Consider the following 20,378-nt stretch of genomic DNA (forward strand, 5'->3'; position numbering starts at 1 on the left):
AAAGAGTGGGGAAGAGTTCTGTATTTCTTTAAGTGAGTTATTTATGTTCTTCTTAAAGTCCTCCATCATCATCATACAATATGATTTTAAATCTAAATCTTCCTTTTCTGGTATGTTTGGATAGCTAGTATTTGCTTTGGTGGGAGAAGTGGGTTCTGATGATGTCTTCATTTCTGTTGCTTAGTTTCCTGTGCTTTCTTCTTGCTGTCAGGTGGTCTCTGGTGTTAGCTTCTCTTGCTGTTTCTGACAATGACTTTATCCTCCTGTAGGCCTCTGTATCAGTAGACCTGCTTTCCTATTTTCTTTCATCTGTTTGTGGCAACAGAGTGCTCTGTTCTCAAGTGTTTAGGTGCTCCTGGTGACTGTCTTTCAGCTCTTGGCATAGGCAGGATTTTGAAGTGTCCTGCCCCTGACTCCTCCTAGGTACCTGCACCTAGGGGCCACAGATGGCACTAGGAGATTCCCCCCTCTTTGTTTGAGAATGTGGGCAAAGGGTAATCTTCTCTGATTTATCAGGAGTGTCCGCTCTTTTGAGGGTCCAGCTCTCTTCCCTACAGGATTTGGGTGCAGGGAGTTGTTTAACTGATTCATTTCAGTTCCCGGAACAGACCAGAACCACAGGTACCTGCAGGTGATTGTTCCTATATTCCTGTATTCAGAGGATCTATGCAATTTCCTCTTGGGACAGGGATGTGGGCAGAAGTGGGCAAAGGTGTCACTCTGTCCTGTGGTCTCATGATTGTCTGCACTTCTGGGTGTTCAGTTCTCTCCCCCACGGGATTTGGGAGAAGGGAGCTGTGGGATTATACCTTGTCTTTTTATCTACTACTAAATTTTATAATTGTCTTTATTTCTTCTTAGTCCTACTATTCAAAAAGTCAGAAATCTTTAGTGTACTTTATTCTTCTGCAGCAACATATTCCTTTGCAAAATTTTCTAGCTATGTACTCTAGAACTTCTAATTTTGTAGAATTTGAATAACTTCTCCATTAGTCTTGAAGGATAACATCGAAGATATAGCAGTTGATATATTTACTGAACATGGCTGTTATATCACAGATTTCTTTTCTTGTTTTGGTCTAGAATACCTTTTAGCCTTTGGAAATTAAATTTTTTCAATGCATAGCTCCATGAAATATTCTGAGTGTAACAGTAGTGAGAATTATATGTTAATCATTTTAAATACTTGTAAATTTCAAAATAATACATATTTAATAATTTGTTATATATTCATTATGCGATTGGTAGTAAAATAATGTTTCTTAAGGGGATTTCTGTTACTGTGATGAATCATCATGACTAACAGCAATTTTGTGAAGGAAAGGTTTATATTAAGTTTATAGCTTATAGTTCATCATACACAGGAGTTCGGGTAGAAGCTCAGGGAGGATGGAGGAAGATATTGAAGCAGAGACCAAGAATGAAACTGATTACCAGCTTTCTAACTGTTGCTTGAAAAATGAACTTTTTTATAAATCAAAGGACCATCAACTCGAGGCTGCTACTATCCACAGTGAACTGGTCCCTTCCATGTCAATCCTTAATCAATAAGGCCCCACTTTCTGTGAGTCGTTTGGGGGCCATCTCAGGTGAGGTTTTTTTACCCAGCTTGTATCAGGTTTACAGAATTCTAACTAATACACAAGTGAAATATTAAAATGTAAGAATATTGAAGTTTTTATTATATTTTTATTATGTGTGAAGGGATTTTGAATACAGTATGAATATCTTCTAGGTATGTATTTTTAACTAGAAAATGTAATTTGATTTATAATTATTCTGAAAGTTGTTTTACAATGTTACCAATTTGTCTTCTTTATTTTTCCTTTTAGACAAAGACAAAGCTGTAAATTCATTGAATTCATGATAAGAGATCTGATATTTGATATTAAAATCAAATGGAGGATGGATTGCGTTCCAGATAAAATATATAGCCTTCAGAGAAACGGAATTTTAAATAACTAGAAACTGTTAATATGAAAGAGATAGCAAAACAAGATGTTACTATTGAAAGAATGATGAGAGAAGTTTTCCTTCACAATGAGCTTTATTAAGAGAGTAATCCTTAGGATGACAAGGCTAGGAGCCAGGAAATTGGCGTAAGGTAGGAAACAATTAGGAAGAAAAACATAGGTTGGGTGAGCAAATAGGCAAAACACAGTGTGACTGATAAAAAGGATGGAGTGGAAGTATTTGACAAAGAAGAGAGAGAGAGAGAGAGAGAGAGAGAGAGAGAGAGAGAGAGAGAGACTTGAGGCTGATGTCTGGTTTTCCTCTCAGATATTTGGGCAGAGTATGCATTATAGAGATAAGATAGGCTGGAACAATATTATTAGCTCTTTCAGAATATCAAATGCCAGATATTTTTCATGTTTGAGGTACTACACATCTTGTGAGAGCTGATTGTATCTGAAATGGTTTGCAAATGCAAAATATACTCCAAATTACTTAGAAAGTTTATGTTTCAATATGGCTTTATTAGATGACCAGTTGAACAAGAGATTATCCAAAAGTAAACAAATAAACAGACAACCTGCCAAGGGCCATGCAGGAGGAAGAATAAATGGCTTTAGAACTCATGGAATGCACCCCATTAGTTAGCACAGACAAGATGGGATGGGTATGCCTTGGCCTTGAGGACTAAGCATCTTTAGGACTTCATGCTTTTATGAAGTTCTGATCTGCTTGCTGTCCTCACTTCTCTTTAAATCTAAGAATTGTATAAAAACTCTAATGTGATTTCCAGCCCCTCACTAGGCATTATTGCTGATACTCACAATGATAGTGATGGATGTCTTTCAGTCATTGCTCCTGGAGCAGATTAATGATTCAGTCACAACCAGAGGATAGAATTTAGAGATATCAATGTAGATTGCATCATTGTACATTGGGAATAAATTATTTTCTATATTTGTACTACATAATATTATTTCTTACAAAGTTGTTGGGAAACATACTTTTTTAAATATCATTCACTAGAAGAAAACTAAATTGTAGACACATTGCAATTCTATACTGTTTGAAAGATTTTACTGGGATATATAAGCCATTGAGATACAACAAGAATAAAGTTGTAATCAGAGAAAAAGAACTGAAGAGCTTGAAGGGGCCTTTGTGACCCCTATATGTACAATAACAATGCCAAGCAACCAGAGCTTCCAGGACTAAGCCACCACCTAAAGACTACGGACTGACCCCTGGACTCTGACCTCATAGGTAGCAATGAATATCCTAGTAAGAGCACCAGTGGAAGGAAGCCCTGGTCCCGTTAAGACTGGAACCCACAGTGAACTAGACTGTTGGGGGAGGCGGCAATGGGGGGGGTGGGAGGGGAAACACCCATAAGGAAGGGAGGGGAGGGGATGTTTGCCCGAAACCGGAAAGGGAATAAACCTGGTAAAATGTATATAAGAAATATTCAAGCATTAAAAAAAAGAAAAAAAAGAATAAAGTTTGTAGGTTATTGTTTCTTAAATCCATCAACTGAGTGTGTGTGTGTGTGTGTGTGTGTGTGTGTACATGTGTATATGTATAATGTGTATATTTTTATATGTGTACATGTGTATATGTGTGTATATGTATATGTATGTATGTATGTATGTATGTACATATCTTTATATAAGAATCTGTGTAAAGTTTATATGGGGATATGTTGAAACATTGCTCTATCTATCAAATATGTATGTATGTATGTATGTATGTATGTAAAGCTTGTCAGGGGGTTGTGGTGGAGCTTGTTCCATCAACCAACTTTGTATGTTGTGTGTGTTTATGGATGTGAAATATATGAAGCCTTTTTGCTTGAGCTTTGCTCCATCCATTCTTTGTGTAGGTGTATTTCTGTCTATCTGTCTGTTATTGTATACATACATACATACATACATACATAAATACATGTGTGTGTGGTGTGTGTGTGTGTGCGTGTGTGCGTGTGTGTGCGTGTGCGTGTGTGTGTATGAAGGTATTGGAACTTGTCTTTGCTTCAATCATTCTCTGTGTGTGCAAGTATATTTGATTACCTCTTCCCACATTTTCTCTGCTCTCATAGCTGAATGCTACAGGCAGTAGACCCAATCACTATCTCAACCAATCCCTGCCAGCTGATCTCAGCACTGACCCCCACCAGCTGCCTGTCATGGGTTACCCTGTGGTGTTAAAGATGATCTTTAGCAATAAGAGTTTTTATTATGATATACATCTTGATTAATTACTAAGCAATCATAAAACATTATACTACACAACATTATTTCTGCCTAAACCACTTATTCATGCTTTTAAAGATACATTGATTCTGCTTTTTCTAAATTATTCATAAAAGTTTATTTAGGAGCTAAGAGGGCTAATCTGTAATTTATTACCCACACCCTCTCTCTCTCTCTCTCTCCTCTCTCTCTCCTGTGTATGTGTATGTATATGTGTGTGTATATGTATGTGTGTTTGTGTGTGTGCATGTGTGTGTATGTAAAGGAGAGCATGTAATTTTACTCTCAGCCTCCAAGTCATGAAGACAAATGCATTAATGGTTAGGCAAGAGAAAGCAATTTATTTAACCATATCACAAATTTATACCCACCATACCATATTTCTATTTAAAAATAAGACTTTGAGACATATAAAGTTTCAAATAAAATGTACATAAGGGTTAGATTAATTGCTCCATGGAAGAATATACTTCATTTTTTGTACTTCTTATAATGTACCTCATTTCTCCTCATCTTCTGTACAAAAGAATGCATGTTGTTTTATAAAGTTACCATTTGTAACTAATTGCATTCTTTGTTTCCCACATTAGTTCATAATTCCCAAAATATAATACTCTGAATTGGGTCAACAGCGAACAACAAAAAAATGCATACTAGAAAACTTTTTTAGTCTCTTTATAAAAATTTTCAGCCTAATTGAATTCAAGACTATTCTTAATTTTATAATTTCTTTTGAAAATAGATTCTTCTCTCATAAAATAGGTCCCACACTTTCCCCTCCCTCCACTCCTCCAAATTTCTCCCATGTTTCCTGTCTCTCTCATCCACTCCCATTTCTTTCTCTCCTCAGAAAAAAAAAGTGGGCCTCCAAGAGACTACAGCCAAACAGGACAAAACAATATACAAGGAGACAAGACAAGAGTTAGGGGAGGCAACCAGATAGGAAGAAGATGGTTCTGAGAGCAGAAAAAAATGAATCAGAGATATACCCTCTCTTACTGTTACAAATCCCACAAAACATCCATGCTAACAGCTACAATATAAACACAGGGACTTTGTGCAGACCCATGCCCACTCCCATGTGCTTTCTCATTCTCTGTGTGCCCATTGTAACTACTGCTTAGTTGATAAGGTTTTTCTTAATCTGCAGTATATTTAATATTATTAGACTGAATCTTCCAATGAAAAATCAAAAGTTATCAAAACACATTTTAAAAATCATTGCAAGTTAGACAGAAAAATTTTCAAATTCATCTGGAATAACAAAAAACCCAGGAAGCTAAAACTATCCTCAACAACAAAAAGGACTTGGGAGAATCACTATCCCTGAACTCAAGCAGTATTACAGAGCAATACAGACAAAACTGCATGGTATTGGTACAGAGACAGACAGATAGACCAGTGGAATAGAATTGAAGACCCAGAAATGAACCCACACCTATGGTCACTTGATTTTGGACAAAGGAGCCAAAAAACATCCAATGGAATAAAGATAGCAGTTTTCAGCAAATGGTGCTGGTTCAACTGGAGGTCAGCATGGAGAAAAATGCAGATTGATCCATGCTTATCACCCTGTACAAAGCTTAAGTCCAAGTGGATCAAGGACCTCCACATCAAACCAGATACACTCAAAGTAATAGAAGAAAAAGTGGGGAAGCAACTCGAACACATGGGCACTGGAGAAAATTTTCTGAACAAAACACCAATGGCTTATGCTCTAAGATCAAGAATCGACAAATGGGATCTCATAAAACTGCAAAGCTTCTGTAAGGCAAAGGACACTATTGTTAGGACAAAATGGCCATTTAATAATGATGGAGAAAAAATGATTGCATTACATGATAAATACTTAGAGGAGACATTGTTTGAATATAAAGACCAACAACATTGAAAGTTAAAGGTTGCACCACGGAAACCTAAAACAAAATCAGTACAATCTGATGGCAACCAAAGTAATTTTTTTAAGTTAGCAGATGTCACACCACTTTAATTTTTTCCTTTTCTTTTTGTTTTGTTTTGATTTACACTCAGATCTTTATCCCAGTCCTAGTTCCCTCAACCCCCATTTCCAAGAGGATGTACCCACCCCCACCACCCCTACCCACCAGAACTGCCCACTCTCCAAAGCTTCAAGTTTGAAGGTTTTTTTTTTTTTTCCGGAGCTGGGGACCGAACCCAGGGCCTTGTGCTTGCTAGGCAAGCGCTCTACCACTGAGCTAAATCCCCAACCCCTTTGAAGGTTTTTAAAGAGAAAATTCCTCCTGGTCAAGAGAATATTATCCCTGACCTTGGTGAAGATCAAACATTTGATTAATGCCAGGTCAGTCTTTGGGCCACTGCACCATTCTTGAGAAAAGATACAGCCACTACCTACATTGCAAATGTAATGAAGTCTATTTCCTGTTTTGTTATTTTGCTGTACTGAGGACATTCTATGAAATTAAAGTTACATCTTACTAACATACATATCTATAGCACTATGGATTGTATTTTCTCTGTTTTCTTGACAAAAAGGATATTGCTTAAATACATTACAGTTATTGCAGGTAACTGCATTTAATACTTTCAATTTTAAATGATAATAGCAGATTTCCCATAATATGTTAATAGTAATTAATTCTTATGCCAGAACTTGATTAATTTCTCTTTAATTTTATACATTACATTAGACCTATGTAAAATAATGTTTAGAAAATAAACCTGTAGAATTCACCTGTTTGTAAGTATGGATAGTTTTATATCATTGTGTCACAGAGTTTTTAGTTTGTCAATCCATGGGCATTTTTGGCCACAGAAGAGTAAAAGACAATATATAACATTGACTCAATGTCATTGTGGGTTCTGTTCTCCACCCTTTATCCTCCTTGTTATACATCTATCACTAGATAGGGGAGAAGAGAGAGAGAGAGAGAGAGAGAGAGAGAGAGAGAGAGAGAGAGAGAGAGAGAGAGAGAAATGAGAATCCTGATTCTGATTTCTTCCCTAACAAAGCTGAACAAACTACCCTGAACAACAGACAACAATCAACAGTGCCTCTCAGTGCCCTTGCATGTATATACCTTCTGAAAAATACCCAGAATTCCAAACATTAATCAGAAATTATTTGCAGCTGGCAAAACCGCTCCTCTACTAGAGAATGAGGCTACAGTTGGAAGAAGCCCCACATCCCTATACCTAGGATTGGAATGAAAGCACAATCTTATAATATTTCTGTGTTTTTTAAGGAAAAGCGAATTCCAGAATTCTCAAAATTTGTCACTACAAAAGACATTCTGATAACCTTAATGGTGAAGGTGAACAGAGTGCTGTAATGTGTTAATTGTTTTTTTTATTTTTTTATTTATTTTTTCTCCATCTTTATTAAGTTGGGTATTTCTTATTTATATTTCAATTGTTATTCCCTTTCCCAGGTTCCAGGTCAACTTCCTCCTAACCCCTCCCCCTGCCCTTCTATATGAGTGTTCCCCTCCCCATCTTCCCCCCATTACCGCCCTCCCCGCCCAACAATTCCGTTCACTGGGGGTTCAGTCTTGGCAGGACCAAGGACTTCCCCTTCCACTGGTGCTCTTACTAGGCTATTCATTGCTACCAATGTAGTTGGAGTCCGTGATCAGTCCATGTATAGTCTTTGGGAAGTGGCTTAGTCACTGGAAGCTCTGGTTGGTTGGAATGGTTATTCATATGGGGTCTCAAGCCCCTTCAAGCTCTTTCAGTCCTTTCTCTGAATCCTTCAACGGGTGTCCCGTTCTCAGTTCCATATTTTCCTGCTGGCATTCTCCTATGTATTTGCCATATTCTGGCTGTGTCTCTCAGAAGAGATCTATATCCGGTTTCTGTCGGCCTACAATTCTTTGCTTCACCCATCTTATCTAGTTTGGTGGCTGTATATGTATGGGCCACATTCAGGCTCTGAATGGATGATCCTTCAGCCTCTGTTCTAAACTTTGTGTCCCCTATTCCCTCCCAAGGGTATTCTTGTTCCCCCTTTAAAGAAAGAGTAAAGCATCTGCATTTTGGTCATCCTTGAGTTTCATGTGTTCTGTGAATCTTGGGTAATTCAAGCATTCGAGCTAATACCACTTATCAATGAGTGCATAACATGTATGTCTTTCTGTGATTGGGTTAGCTCACTCAGGATGATATTTTCCAGTTCCATCCATTTGCCTATGAATTTCATAAAGTCATTGTTTTTGATAGCTGAGTAATATTCCATTGTGTAGATGTACCACATTTTCTGTATCCATTCCTCTGTTGAAGGGCATCTGGGTTCTTTCCAGCTTCTGGCTATTATAAATAAGGCTGCGATGAACATAGTGGAGCACGTGTCTTTTTTATATGTTGGGGCATCTTTTGGGTATATGCCCAAGAGTGGTATAGCTGGATCCTCAGGCAGTTCAATGTCCAATTTTTCTGAGGAACCTCCAGACTGATTTCCAGAATGGTTGTACCAGTCTGCAATCTCAACCAACAATGGAGAGTGTTCCTCTTTCTCCCACATCCTCACCAGCATCTGCTGTCACGAGTTTTGATCTTTAGCCATTCTCACTGGTGTGAGGTAACTCAAGGTTGTTTTGATTTGCATTTTCCTTATGACTAAAGATGTTGAACATTTCCTTAGGTGTTTCTCAGCCATTCAGCATTCCTCAGCTGTGAATTCTTTGTTTAGCTATGAACCCCATTTTTAATAGGGTTATTTGTCTCCCTGCAGTCTAACTTCATGTGTTCATTGTATATTTTGGATATGAGCCCTCTGTCAGTTGTAGGATTGGTAAAGATCTTTTCCCAATCTGTTGGTGTTAATTCTTTTTGATCTTAGCCATTCTCATTGGTGTGAAGTAGAATCCCAGGGTTGTTTTGCTTTGCATTTCCTTGATTACTAAGGACTTTGAACATTAATTTAAGTGTTTCGTAGCCATTTGAGATTCCTCTGTTGTGAATTCTCTGTTTAGCTCTATATGACAGTTTTTTATTGAGTTGTATCATGGTTTGAATATGCTTGGCGAGGGAGTGGAACTCTTTGGAGGTATGGCCTTATTGGAAGTAGGTGTGTCATTGTGGGTGTGGACTTTAAGACTCTCATCCTAGCTCTATGGAAGTCAGTATTCTGCAAGGAACCTTCAGATGAAGATATAGAACACTTAGCTCCTCCTGCACCATGCCTGTCAGGATGTTGCCACGTTCCTATTGTGATGATAGTGGACTGAACCTTGGAACCTGTAAGCCAGCCCCAATTATACGTTGTCCATATAAGAGTTGCCTTGTTCATGGTATCTGTTCACAGCAGTAAAACCCTAAGACAAGTAGTTTGGTTATTTGGAGGTTAGCTTCTTGAGTTCTTCATATATTTTGGATATTAGCCCTCTATCATATATGGGGTTAGTGAAGTTTTTTCTTCATTATGCTCTCAGCCAAGTCTGCCACAGAGAGGCCAATGGCCCAGGATGTGTAACCTTTGAGCTTGATCACTTTGTATGCACTGTCAACCAAGTGCTTGTGAACATCCTTCCGCTGTTCCTTGTCTTCATCCGTGCCCAGCTGTGGGTTCAGAGACTTCAGGGAGATGCTGACAACATTCACACCATTCCACACAGGCACACTGCATTCGCCATGCTCTCTCACGACCCACCTGTGACAGCTCAGTGGGTGAACTCCCAGCCATTCTCCCATCAGGTAAGGGAACCGAGCTGAATCCAGATTGCAACCACTTCCAATAACTCTGCTTTTGGGGAAGCCGCTGACCTTCCAAGCCATGTAGGTCAAGATATCCACTGGATCTGAGACAATGAGCAAGATTGCACTGTGGACTGTACTTCACAATGTTCAGAATGATGAACTTGAAGATGTTAATGTTTCGCTGGACCAAATTGAGCCAGCTCTCTCCCTTTTGCTGATGGGCCCCCGCTGTGATAATGACCAGCTTGGAGTTTGCAGTCACACTATAGACAATTTTTGGTGTCTTAAGGAAAAGGCTGCCATGCTGGAGATCCATCATCTCCCCCTTTAGCCTGTCTTCCATGATGTCAACAAGGGCAAGCTCATCAGCCAAGTCCTTCATGAAGATACCGATGGCACAACCATGCCACAGCACCAACCCCACCAACTGTAATCTTGTTCTGGGGGACCTGTTCTTCCTTAAGAAGATTCACAGTCAGCTGGTCCTTGAGGGCTGTCATCTTGGACTTTGAATCTTTTGGTACTGCTAAGTGCACGATGGGGGACGAAGGGCGAGCAGCAGCAGTAGCATGGCCTGAGATTGGTGACAGTGGCGCCAGCAAGCCTAGGTCTTCAATTCTATTCTATTGATAGATCAATGTGTCTCTGTATCAATACAATGAAGTTTTTATCACTATTGCTTTGTAATATATCTTGATGTCAGGGATAGTGATTTGTCCAGAAGTTCTTTTGTTGTTTAGAATTGTTTTCACTATTTGAATGGCTAAAATAAAATGAAATGAAATAAAAAAAAAAAAACTCAGGTGACAGCACATGTTGACAAGGATGTATGGAAAAAGGAATGCTCTCCCATTGCTGGTTGTAAAGCAATCTAGTTCCACCACTCTGGAAATCAATTTGGAGTTTCCTCAGAAACTTGAAAATAGATCTACCTGAGATCACTCTTGGTCATATAACCAAAAGATGCCCTAGTACACCGCAGGGGCATTTGCTCCACTATGTGCGTAGCAGCCTTGCATGTGATAACCAGAAGTTGGAAACAATGCAGATGTCCCACAAAGGGAGAATGAATAGAGAAAATGTGGTTCATTTACATAATGAATTACTATTCAGATTTTTTGTGTGTTTATTTTTTATTGGATTTTTTAAATTTACATTTTAAATGTTATTCCCTTTCCCAGTTTCCTGGACATAAGCTCCCTATCCCATTCCCCTCCCCTTCTTCTATAAACGTGTTCTCCTCCCCACAGCCCCTCCTGGCTCTCCAACATTCACGTACACTGAGAGGCCCAGCATTGGCAGGACCAAGTGCTTCTCCTTCCATCAGTGCCCAACAAGGCCATTCTCTGCTACATATGCAGATGGAGCCATGGGTCAGTCCGTGTATTGTCTTTGAGTAGTAGTTTAGTCTGCTTGGAATTGTTATTCTTATGGAGTTGCAAACCCCTTCAACTCTTTCAATCCTTCTTCTAATCCCTCCAACAGGGATCCAGTTCTCAGTTCAATTGTTTGTTGGTACGATGCATCTCTGTGTTTGACATGCTCTGGCTGTGCCTCAGGATGTTATTTTCTAGTTTTATCCATTCGCCTATGAATTTCATGAAGTCATTGTTTTTGAGAGCTGAGTAGTACTCCATTGTAAACATGTACCACATTTTCTGTATCCATTCCTCTTTTGAAGGACATCTGTGTTTTTTCTAGCTTATGGCTATTATAAATAAGGCTGCTATGAACATAGTGGAGCATGTGTCCTTGTTATATGTTAGAGCATTTTTTGTGTATTCACCCAGGAGTAGTTTACCTGGGTCCTCAGTAAGTACTATGTCTAATTTTCTGAAGAACTGCCAGATCTTATCTTCTAAAAGAATGCAGGGACCAGAGGCCTTGTGTAACTTAGGAATCCCAAGGATAGGATGCACCTAATCCTGTAGAAATTGATTCCCCAGGGAAGGGGCATGCTGAGGATGAGGGGGTTTGTGTGTGTGGGTTGGATGGGAAGTTTGGTGGGGGAGCACACTCTCAGAGGCAAAGGGGAGGATGTATGACATAAAGAACTCTGGGAGGAGGGTTGGGAAGGGGGCAACATCTGAAATGTAAATAAATATAATTAATAATAATAATAATAAAGAATCACAGCATGTTTTAAATTTTAATATTTGTTAGCTCTGACTTTAAATAAGTTAAAATGTATATATAGTATTTAACAAGCAAAAGAATATATGAAGGAATTATTTAGAAAAAAAGGAAAAACATTTTAAGACTACGAGGAAGACTTAATATAACTGCATGAATGAATACAAAATGATTCTTGGAGTTCTATTTTTGAAAATTTCACTAGTCCTGAGAAGTACCCTATTACATGAATCACTTTCAACTCACAAAATAGAAATAAAATGGACATATTTTGATGCAAGTCATGATATGCTTCATCCTGAGGATATAATAATATTATAAATAACTTTTCAATTTAATTTTTAGAAATTTTGCAAAGATGCTCTTTGCATTATAAAATGTCATGTATGTATCAGAAGATTCATTTAAAATCATAATAATTCATATAATAAAAAATTATATTTTCATATAATATTTTTGGTCTTAAAGGACAACAATTCTTTTATACATATATCTTCCATCAGGTATTATACAGGAAGAGCATTAATTTATTTATGCCACTCTTGCTCTTTTGTTCTTTTTCTCTGTTCTACCCCTCTTCCCTGTCCCTTCTCTTCCCATTCCCCCTCCTTCTCTCCACGTGCTCATGACTGGCCTTTCTTCTCCACTCCTCTTCTTCTCCCATTAAACCTCTCCACATGGAGAAAAATTATTTATGCCAAGTAAAAAACTTTCAACAATTATTTCCTTAGGTATTTATTTCTAATATTCTTATCATGTTCTATTTTATTTGGAAGTTTTGTTTCAAATGTCTGTGCTGCTTATTTGTATTTATCTTATAATAATATTGTAATTGCATTATTTAAGTAGGCCAATTATGAAATGTACTTGTCAGAACTTGTCAAAACTTCCTATGCTTGGATGTCCTGGTATTTGCTCTGTAGATTTACCTTGAACAGAGAGATCTGCATGGCTTGGGCTCCTCAAAACTGTAATAATAGACATATACTACCAGGCCTGCACTTAAGCTTTTTTTTTAACCTAGAACTTGTTCTATCCCAGGCTGTCTTTGAACTCAGAGGCCTGCTTGGCTTTGTTTCCTGGGATTAAAGGTGTGTACCCCAATGCGGAGGGAAATATTTCTCATGTACACAGTTAATCAAGAACCAGATCAAAAGTCTATGTCTTCCACCATCAAGATCTGCATCACATGTTTGTCCTCCATTTCTGGACTATAGTTCCTTCCATACTAAAAGTCTGATTTTTTCCTTGTTCAACTGCAAATACAAAAAGTAATTTAAGCTGGGCAGGATCTTGTCCTAAGATCACTATTCCTTTAATCTCTTCATCTCCTTGAACACAGGATTTAGTTTTATTTCACTTCCTAGTTTTCCTTTATTACTTGAACCTTATATTATATATTTTTCCTCTCTCAGATTGCTCCTTTTTATAAGAAATGCTGTTTATAAAACTTAGCTAGAGAATAAAGTCTCTGCTAAGCTCTTTTGAGATCTCCCTTGTCAATGCAATTAATATAAATCTTTTCAGCCTCAAGTAGACTCATTAGACAAGGACAAAAAGATGCCACATTCTTCACTATACAACCAAAACAGTGTCTAGGACACACACCAAAATTCTTCTCCACTAAAACCTCTTGGGGTAAGTCTGAGCAGTTCAAATCACTGCAACATAGTCTTCTACATGCCTACTAGGTTGGCCCATTAAGACCCACTTAAAGCATCCCATTGCTTCCCAAACTCAAATTCCCCAGATCACCATTCTCCCAAAGAAAAGCATGGTCAGGCCTATTACAGCAATGCCCCAATCCTTGGTAACAACTTCTTCCTTAGGGTTTCACTGCTGCAAATAGACACCATGAGCAAGGGAAGTCTTATGAGAACAAAATTTACTTTGAGCTGGCTAATAGGTACAAAGGTTTAACCCATTGTCATCAAGAAAGAGCATGGCAACATCCAAGCATGGTGCAGGAGGATCTGAGAGTTCTATATCTTCCTATGAAGGCCTCTAGGAGAAGACCAGCTTCCTTTCAGCCAGGACCACACAAACAGTCTTAAAGTCCATACCCACTGAGACAAGCTTATTCCAACAAGGCCATAGCTACTCCAAAAAGGCCACACCTATAAATGGTGCCACTCCCTGGGCCAAGCACATACAAATCATCACAACAGCCCAGCTAGAAAATCATACTTCTGAAATTCTTCTCAACTTAATCCTCTTGGGGCAAATATAAACAGTTCAAATCACCCTCAGCAACAAAGTCTTCCATATTCCTACCAGTTTGTCCCATTACATTCCACAGCTTTTACCATAGCCCAATTCTAGTTGTTTGGGACACACATGAAGAACAAGCTACATATCTGCTATATATGAGGGGGGAGGTCTAGTTCCTTTGGTTGGTAGTTCAGTCTCTGAGAGCCCTAGAAATCCACATTAGTTGTCTCTTTTTCTCCTCATGGAGTTCTTAACCCTTCCAAAGCCTATAATCCTTCCTCCTATTCTTTTTAAGAGTCCTCAAGCTCCATCCACTGTTTGGTTGGGAGTGTCTGCATCAGATTCAGTGAGCTACTGGGTGGAGTCTCTCAGAGGATAGCCATACTAGACTGGAATAAGGAGTTATTTAAAAAAGAGTTGAAAAATATACTTTAGGTCAGTTTCATTAAATGGAATGGCAAAAATAACCTAACCCACATCATAAATTTAACACAAGAAAATACAACAAATATGAGATTTTGTGGAAAAAATTACAAATCAATCATTATGAATAGATATGAAAGTAGAATTGCAGAATTAAAAATAGTGAATAGACAGAAGAAGAAACTAATTATTACTAACAGAGAAATCTCAGCAGTACTGTGAAATAGACATAACATACAATACAGGTAAAATATTATTAATGAATGATAGCACACAAAGACGTCAAACTTGTTGATTCAAGTCATTTCTGAGATTTAGGAAAGTCAAGAGTTATGGCACTGCAGTTTTTACTATGATACATTTAGTTGGCCTTCAAGATAGCAAAAGGGAGTATATAAATATTGAAAGATCTTATCTGTACATTCAAGTGCTAATATTTTATGTTTATCAAGCAAGTCATTGATAAGATAACCCAGATAATTAAAATCAAGAAAATGTATTCTAAGCATTTCATAATGGATTGATACAACAATACAAATTTATGTAAAGTCTCATGTTTTAATAGAAGTTACCATGAATGTAAAGCAATATTTACTTACAAAAGCATGACATAAGTCAGTAGGATGAATGAGTAGAGGCATAAAATCATGAGTTGCATTGGTTACATTGCATGTTTACATAGTATAGCAGAAGAGAAGCGAGTCTTGAAATTGGGCTTTGGTCTCCATATATATGCAATTGCATATGCATACCAGACACACACACACACACATACACACACACGCACACGCACACGCACACGCACACACACAAACACACTCACTCACACACACACCAAAATATAAAAATGAACCATTGAATTTTTACAGAAATTGCCCAAAAATGCTAGACTTCCAAACTAATTAACCTTCTAGAAAAAAAAATGAATGTTAACTGAATATTTATTAAGTACTGATGAAATGGTTGTTATATGTCTGGAAATTTTCTATAAGTAAATTTGTGATTTAAATCAATAATAATTCAGTTAAGCTCCCCTGAAGACACCACAGCCTAAAGGCAACCAGGAATTCCTCTGCATGCAGGGCAATTAGTAAGGAACCCTCCTGAAGGTCCACAGCCTATGGGAACCCAGTGGACTAGGGACCCATCACCTCCCCAAAGTCTAGGCCCCTGAATTCTATCTCCTTCCAGCTGTCACCTTTTTTGGGACAGATCACTAGCCTGTATGCACCCCTGAACACAACACAACCTGAAGGCATCCTAGGAGTTCCATTGCATGCAGGACAACTCACAGCTGCTGGGAATCCCAAGGTGCCCAGTAGACTTGGGACTCATTATCCTTCAAACAACTCACCCTCCAATTTCTACTCCCCTTTCAGCCAATGCCTTCTGCTGGGACATATCACCAGCTTGTCTGCTCCCCTGAATTCACCACTTCCTGAAGCCATCCCAGAAGTTCCACTGTATGCAGGGCAATAGGTCAGGTGACACCACAGTCTGAAGACCTCCCATGGGCTCTACTGCATGCAGAGCAAATCACACAATAGTTCTAAAGTCTCCCTGGAGTTCTGCTGCACACAGGACAACAGCTTGAGGGCTTCTCCAAAGACTTAACAGTCTAAAGACCTCCCAGGGAATCTAACATACCCAGGGCAACAGATAATCAGCCTCTCTGACCCTTAAGACCCGACAGTTTAAAGGTCCCACAGGAAGTCTGCTATAGTCAGGGCCACAGGCCTACTGGGAAATCCGAAGCAACTCAGGAACTAAAGATGCAAGCTCAACACAGAGATACTCATACCAGCAAACACTAGGTATAACCAGATGGTCAAAGGCAAGCACAAGACCATAAGCAACAGAAGCCAATATACTTTGGCATCATCAGAACCCAGTTTTCCCACTTCAGCAAGCTCTGGATAAACCAACACACCTGAAAATCAGGAAGCTGACTTAATCCTACTCATGAATATAGTTCTCTAAAAAGGATACAAATAACTTCTTTAAAGAAATACAGAAAAATAAACAGGAAGGAGCCCTTAAAGAGGAAACAAATAAGTCCTTTAAAAAAAATACAGGAAAACACAATCAAACAGGTGACAGAATTGAAAAAGCAATGCATGACCTAAAAGTGGAAGTTGAAACAATAAAGAAAACACAAATGATGGCAAACATTGTAATGAAAAACATAGGAAAGAGGTCATGAATTACAGATGTAAGTATCTCCAACAAAATACAAGAGAAAGAAGAGAGAATCTCAGTTGTAGAAGATACATTAAAAGATATTAGCACAACTGTCAAAGAAAATTTAAAACATAAAAATCTTCTAACCCAAAACCTCCAGGAATCCAGGACACATAAATAGACCAAATATAAGAATAATAGGAACAGAGGACAGCAAATACTGCCAGCTCAATGTATCTCAAAATCTTTTCAACAAAATCATAGAAGAAAACTTCTATAACCTAAAGAAAAGCATAGCCATAAATGTACAAGAAACTTATAGAACACCAAATAAATTGGACCAAAAAAAAAAATCCTCTCATTATATACCAACAAAACACTAAATGCACAGAACAAAGAAAGAATATTAAATCTGCAAGGAAAAGGACTAAGCAACATAAATTTAGAACTATCATAGTTACATGAGATTTCTCAACAGAGGCACTAAAAACTAGAAGAGCATGGATAGAAGTCACACAGACTCTAAGATAACACAAATGCCAGCCCAGGCTACTATAGCCAGCAAAACTACCACTCAACACAGAAGGGGAAACCAAAATATCCCAGGACAAAACCCAATTAAAAAATATCTACCTACCAGACCAGCCATACAGAGGATTGTAGAAGGAAAGCTCCAACACTAGGAGGATACCTAGACCAAATAAAAAATAAGAATTTATCACTTCACCACAAAGCCAAAAGAACAGAATTACATGCTCATAATGCCACCAACAAAAGCAAACATAACAGAAACTAACAATCATCTGTCTTTAATATCTCTCAATATTAATGGATTCAGCTCATCTACAAAAAGACATAAGTTAACAGACTGGATACAAATAAACAGGATCTAGCATTTTGCTGAATAGAAGAAACATACTTCAATAATGAAGACAGGGACTACCTCAAAATGAAAGGCTGGAAAGAAGTCTTCCAAGCAAATGATAACAAGAAACAAAGTAAAATTCAATAAAATAGATTATCAAACAAAAGTTACCAAGCAAGATGAGAAATGACACTTCATATTCATCAAACAAAAGAAAATCCACAAAGACAAAGTCTCAATTCTGATCATCTATGTCCCAAATTCAATGACACCCACATTCATAAAAGAAACTTTACTAAATTTCAACACATACAGAGAACCCACACAATACTAGTAGTAGACTTCATCACCTCAATCTCATTAATAGGTCATTGAAACAGAAACTAAAGAGACACAATAAAACTAATAGAAGTTATGAACCCAATGGTTTTGACATATCTACAGAACATTCCATCCTAAAACCTAAGAATATACCTTCTTCTCAGCACCTAATGGTACCTTCTCCAAATTGACCATATAATCACTCACAAAACAAGCTTCAACTGATATAAGGAGATTAAAATAATACTATGTATCATATCAGATCACCATGTCCCAAGGCTTGTCTTCAATAACAAAAACAATAGAAAACCCAAATATCCATGGAAACTGAACAAATCTCTACTCAGTGATAACTTATCAGGGAAGAAATAAGGAAATTAAAGACCTTTTAGAATGTAATTAAAATGCTGACACAGTATACCCAAACTTATGAGACACAAGGAAAGCAGTGTTAAAAGGAAAATTCATAGCTGTAAGTGCCCTAGTAAAGAAATTGGAGAGGTTCTACACTAGCAAGTTAACAGCACATCTGAAAGCTCTAGACCACAAAGAAGCGAACACACCCAAGAGGATTAGGGAACAGCAAATATTCAAACTCAGTGCCAAAAATCAACCTAATAGAATCAAAGAGAACTATATAAAGAATCAACAAACCAAAAGCTGGTTACTTGAGAGAAACAAGATAGATAAACCCCTAGCCAATCTAATTAAACTGTCCAGAAAGAGTATCCAAATTAGCAAACACAGAAATGAAAAGGGAGACCTAAAAATAGAACTTGAGGAAATTAAAAAAAAAAGATCAACGGATCCTGCTACTAGAGCCTATATTTGACAAAATTGGGAAATCCTGGTGAAATGGATTATTCTCTAGACAAATACCACATACCAAAGTTAAATCAAGAGCAGGTAAACTAAACAGGTCCATATCCCTACTGAAATAGAAGAAATCATTAAAAACAACTCAACCAGCTCTCTGTTCCTCCCTGTTCCAGAGATAGCCGCATCTTCTTATGCAATGCCAGCCTTGTCTTATAGACAAGATAGTGAAGGTGTGAACGGATTTGGCCATATTGGGCACCTGGTTACCAGGATTGCCTTCTGCTCTGCATCTGGCAAAGTGGACATTGTTGCCATCAAGACCCCTTCATTGACCTCAACTACATGGTACGCATGCTCCAGTATGACTCTACCCATGGCAAGTTCAACACACAGTCAGGTTGAGAATGGGAAGCTTTGTCAACAATGGGAAGCCCATTACCATCTTCTAGGAGTGAGATTCCACTAAAGTCAAATGGGGTGATGCTGGTGCTGAGTATGTTGTGGAGTCTGCTGACGTCTGCACCACCGTGGAGAAGGCTAGGGCTCACTTGACAGGTGGGGCCAAAAGGATCATCATCTCTGCCACTTAAGCTGATACCCCCATGTTTGTGATGGGTGCGAACCATGAGAAATATGACAACTCTCTCAAGATTGTCAGCAATGCATCCTGCACCACCAACTGCTTAGACGCCCTGGCCAAGGTCATCCATGAAAATTTTGGCATCATGGAAGGGCTCATGACAACTGTCCATGCCATCATTGCCACCCAGAAGACTGCAGATGGCACCCTATGAAAAGCTGTGGTGTGATGGCCGTGGGGCAGCCCAGAACATCATCGCTGAATCCACTGGTTCTGCCAAGGCTGTGGGCAAGGTCATCAAGAGCTGAATGGGAAACTCACTGGCATGGCCTTCCATGTTCCTACCCCCCAATATATCCATTGTGGATCTGACATGTCGCCTGGAGAAACCTGCCAAATATGATGATCTGAAGAAGGTGGTGAAGCAGGAATCTGAGGGCCCACTAAAGGGCATCCTGGGCTACACTAAGGACCAGGCTGTCTCCTGCGACTTCAACAGCGACTCCCACTCTTCCACCTTTGATCCTGGTACTGGCATTGCTCTCCATGACAACTTTGTAAAGCTCATTTCCTGGTATGACAATGAATACCGCTACAGCAACAGGATGGTGGATCTCATGGCCTACACATGGCCTCCAAGGAAGATGAAACTGTGGACCACCCACCCTGGCCCAGCAAGGATGCTGACAGCAAAGAGAGAGAGGCCCTAAGTTGCTGAGGGTCCCCATCCCAACTCAGCCTCCAACATTGAGCATCTCTAACAATTCCTTCCCAGACCCCCCATAATAACAGGAGGGGGCCTAGGGGCCTTCCATTCTCTCTTGAATTCCATCAATAAAGTTTGCTGCACACCCCCCAAAAAACAAAAACAAAAACAAAAACAAACAAACAAACAAACAAAACCATCTCAACCAAAAACAGTCCAGGGGCAGTTGGTTTAGTTCACAATTCTACCATACCTTCAAAGAAG

The 20,378-nt window shown here is 38.6% G+C and overlaps 1 protein-coding gene and 1 pseudogene across 1 annotated transcript; one reads left to right on the forward strand and one right to left on the reverse strand.

Moving 5' to 3' along the window:
* Window positions 1-9,578: 9,578 nt before the first annotated feature.
* LOC116888150 lies at window positions 9,579-10,387 on the reverse strand (annotated as a pseudogene).
* A 9,356-nt stretch (window positions 10,388-19,743) lies between these two features.
* On the forward strand, window positions 19,744-20,118 carry LOC116888151 (glyceraldehyde-3-phosphate dehydrogenase-like). Its single transcript, XM_032889479.1, has one exon. It carries the CDS (start codon window positions 19,744-19,746, stop codon window positions 20,116-20,118), a length of 375 nt encoding a protein of 124 aa, XP_032745370.1.
* Window positions 20,119-20,378: the final 260 nt, after the last annotated feature.

The sequence above is a fragment of the Rattus rattus genome, chromosome X (genome assembly GCF_011064425.1).
Source record: "Rattus rattus isolate New Zealand chromosome X, Rrattus_CSIRO_v1, whole genome shotgun sequence".
Lineage (NCBI taxonomy): Eukaryota > Metazoa > Chordata > Mammalia > Rodentia > Muridae > Rattus > Rattus rattus.

Bases quoted from the DNA above. Each gene is read 5' to 3' on its own strand.
- LOC116888151 (XM_032889479.1), top strand. From the start codon at position 19,744: ATGTTCCTACCCCCCAATATATCCATTGTGGATCTGACATGTCGCCTG.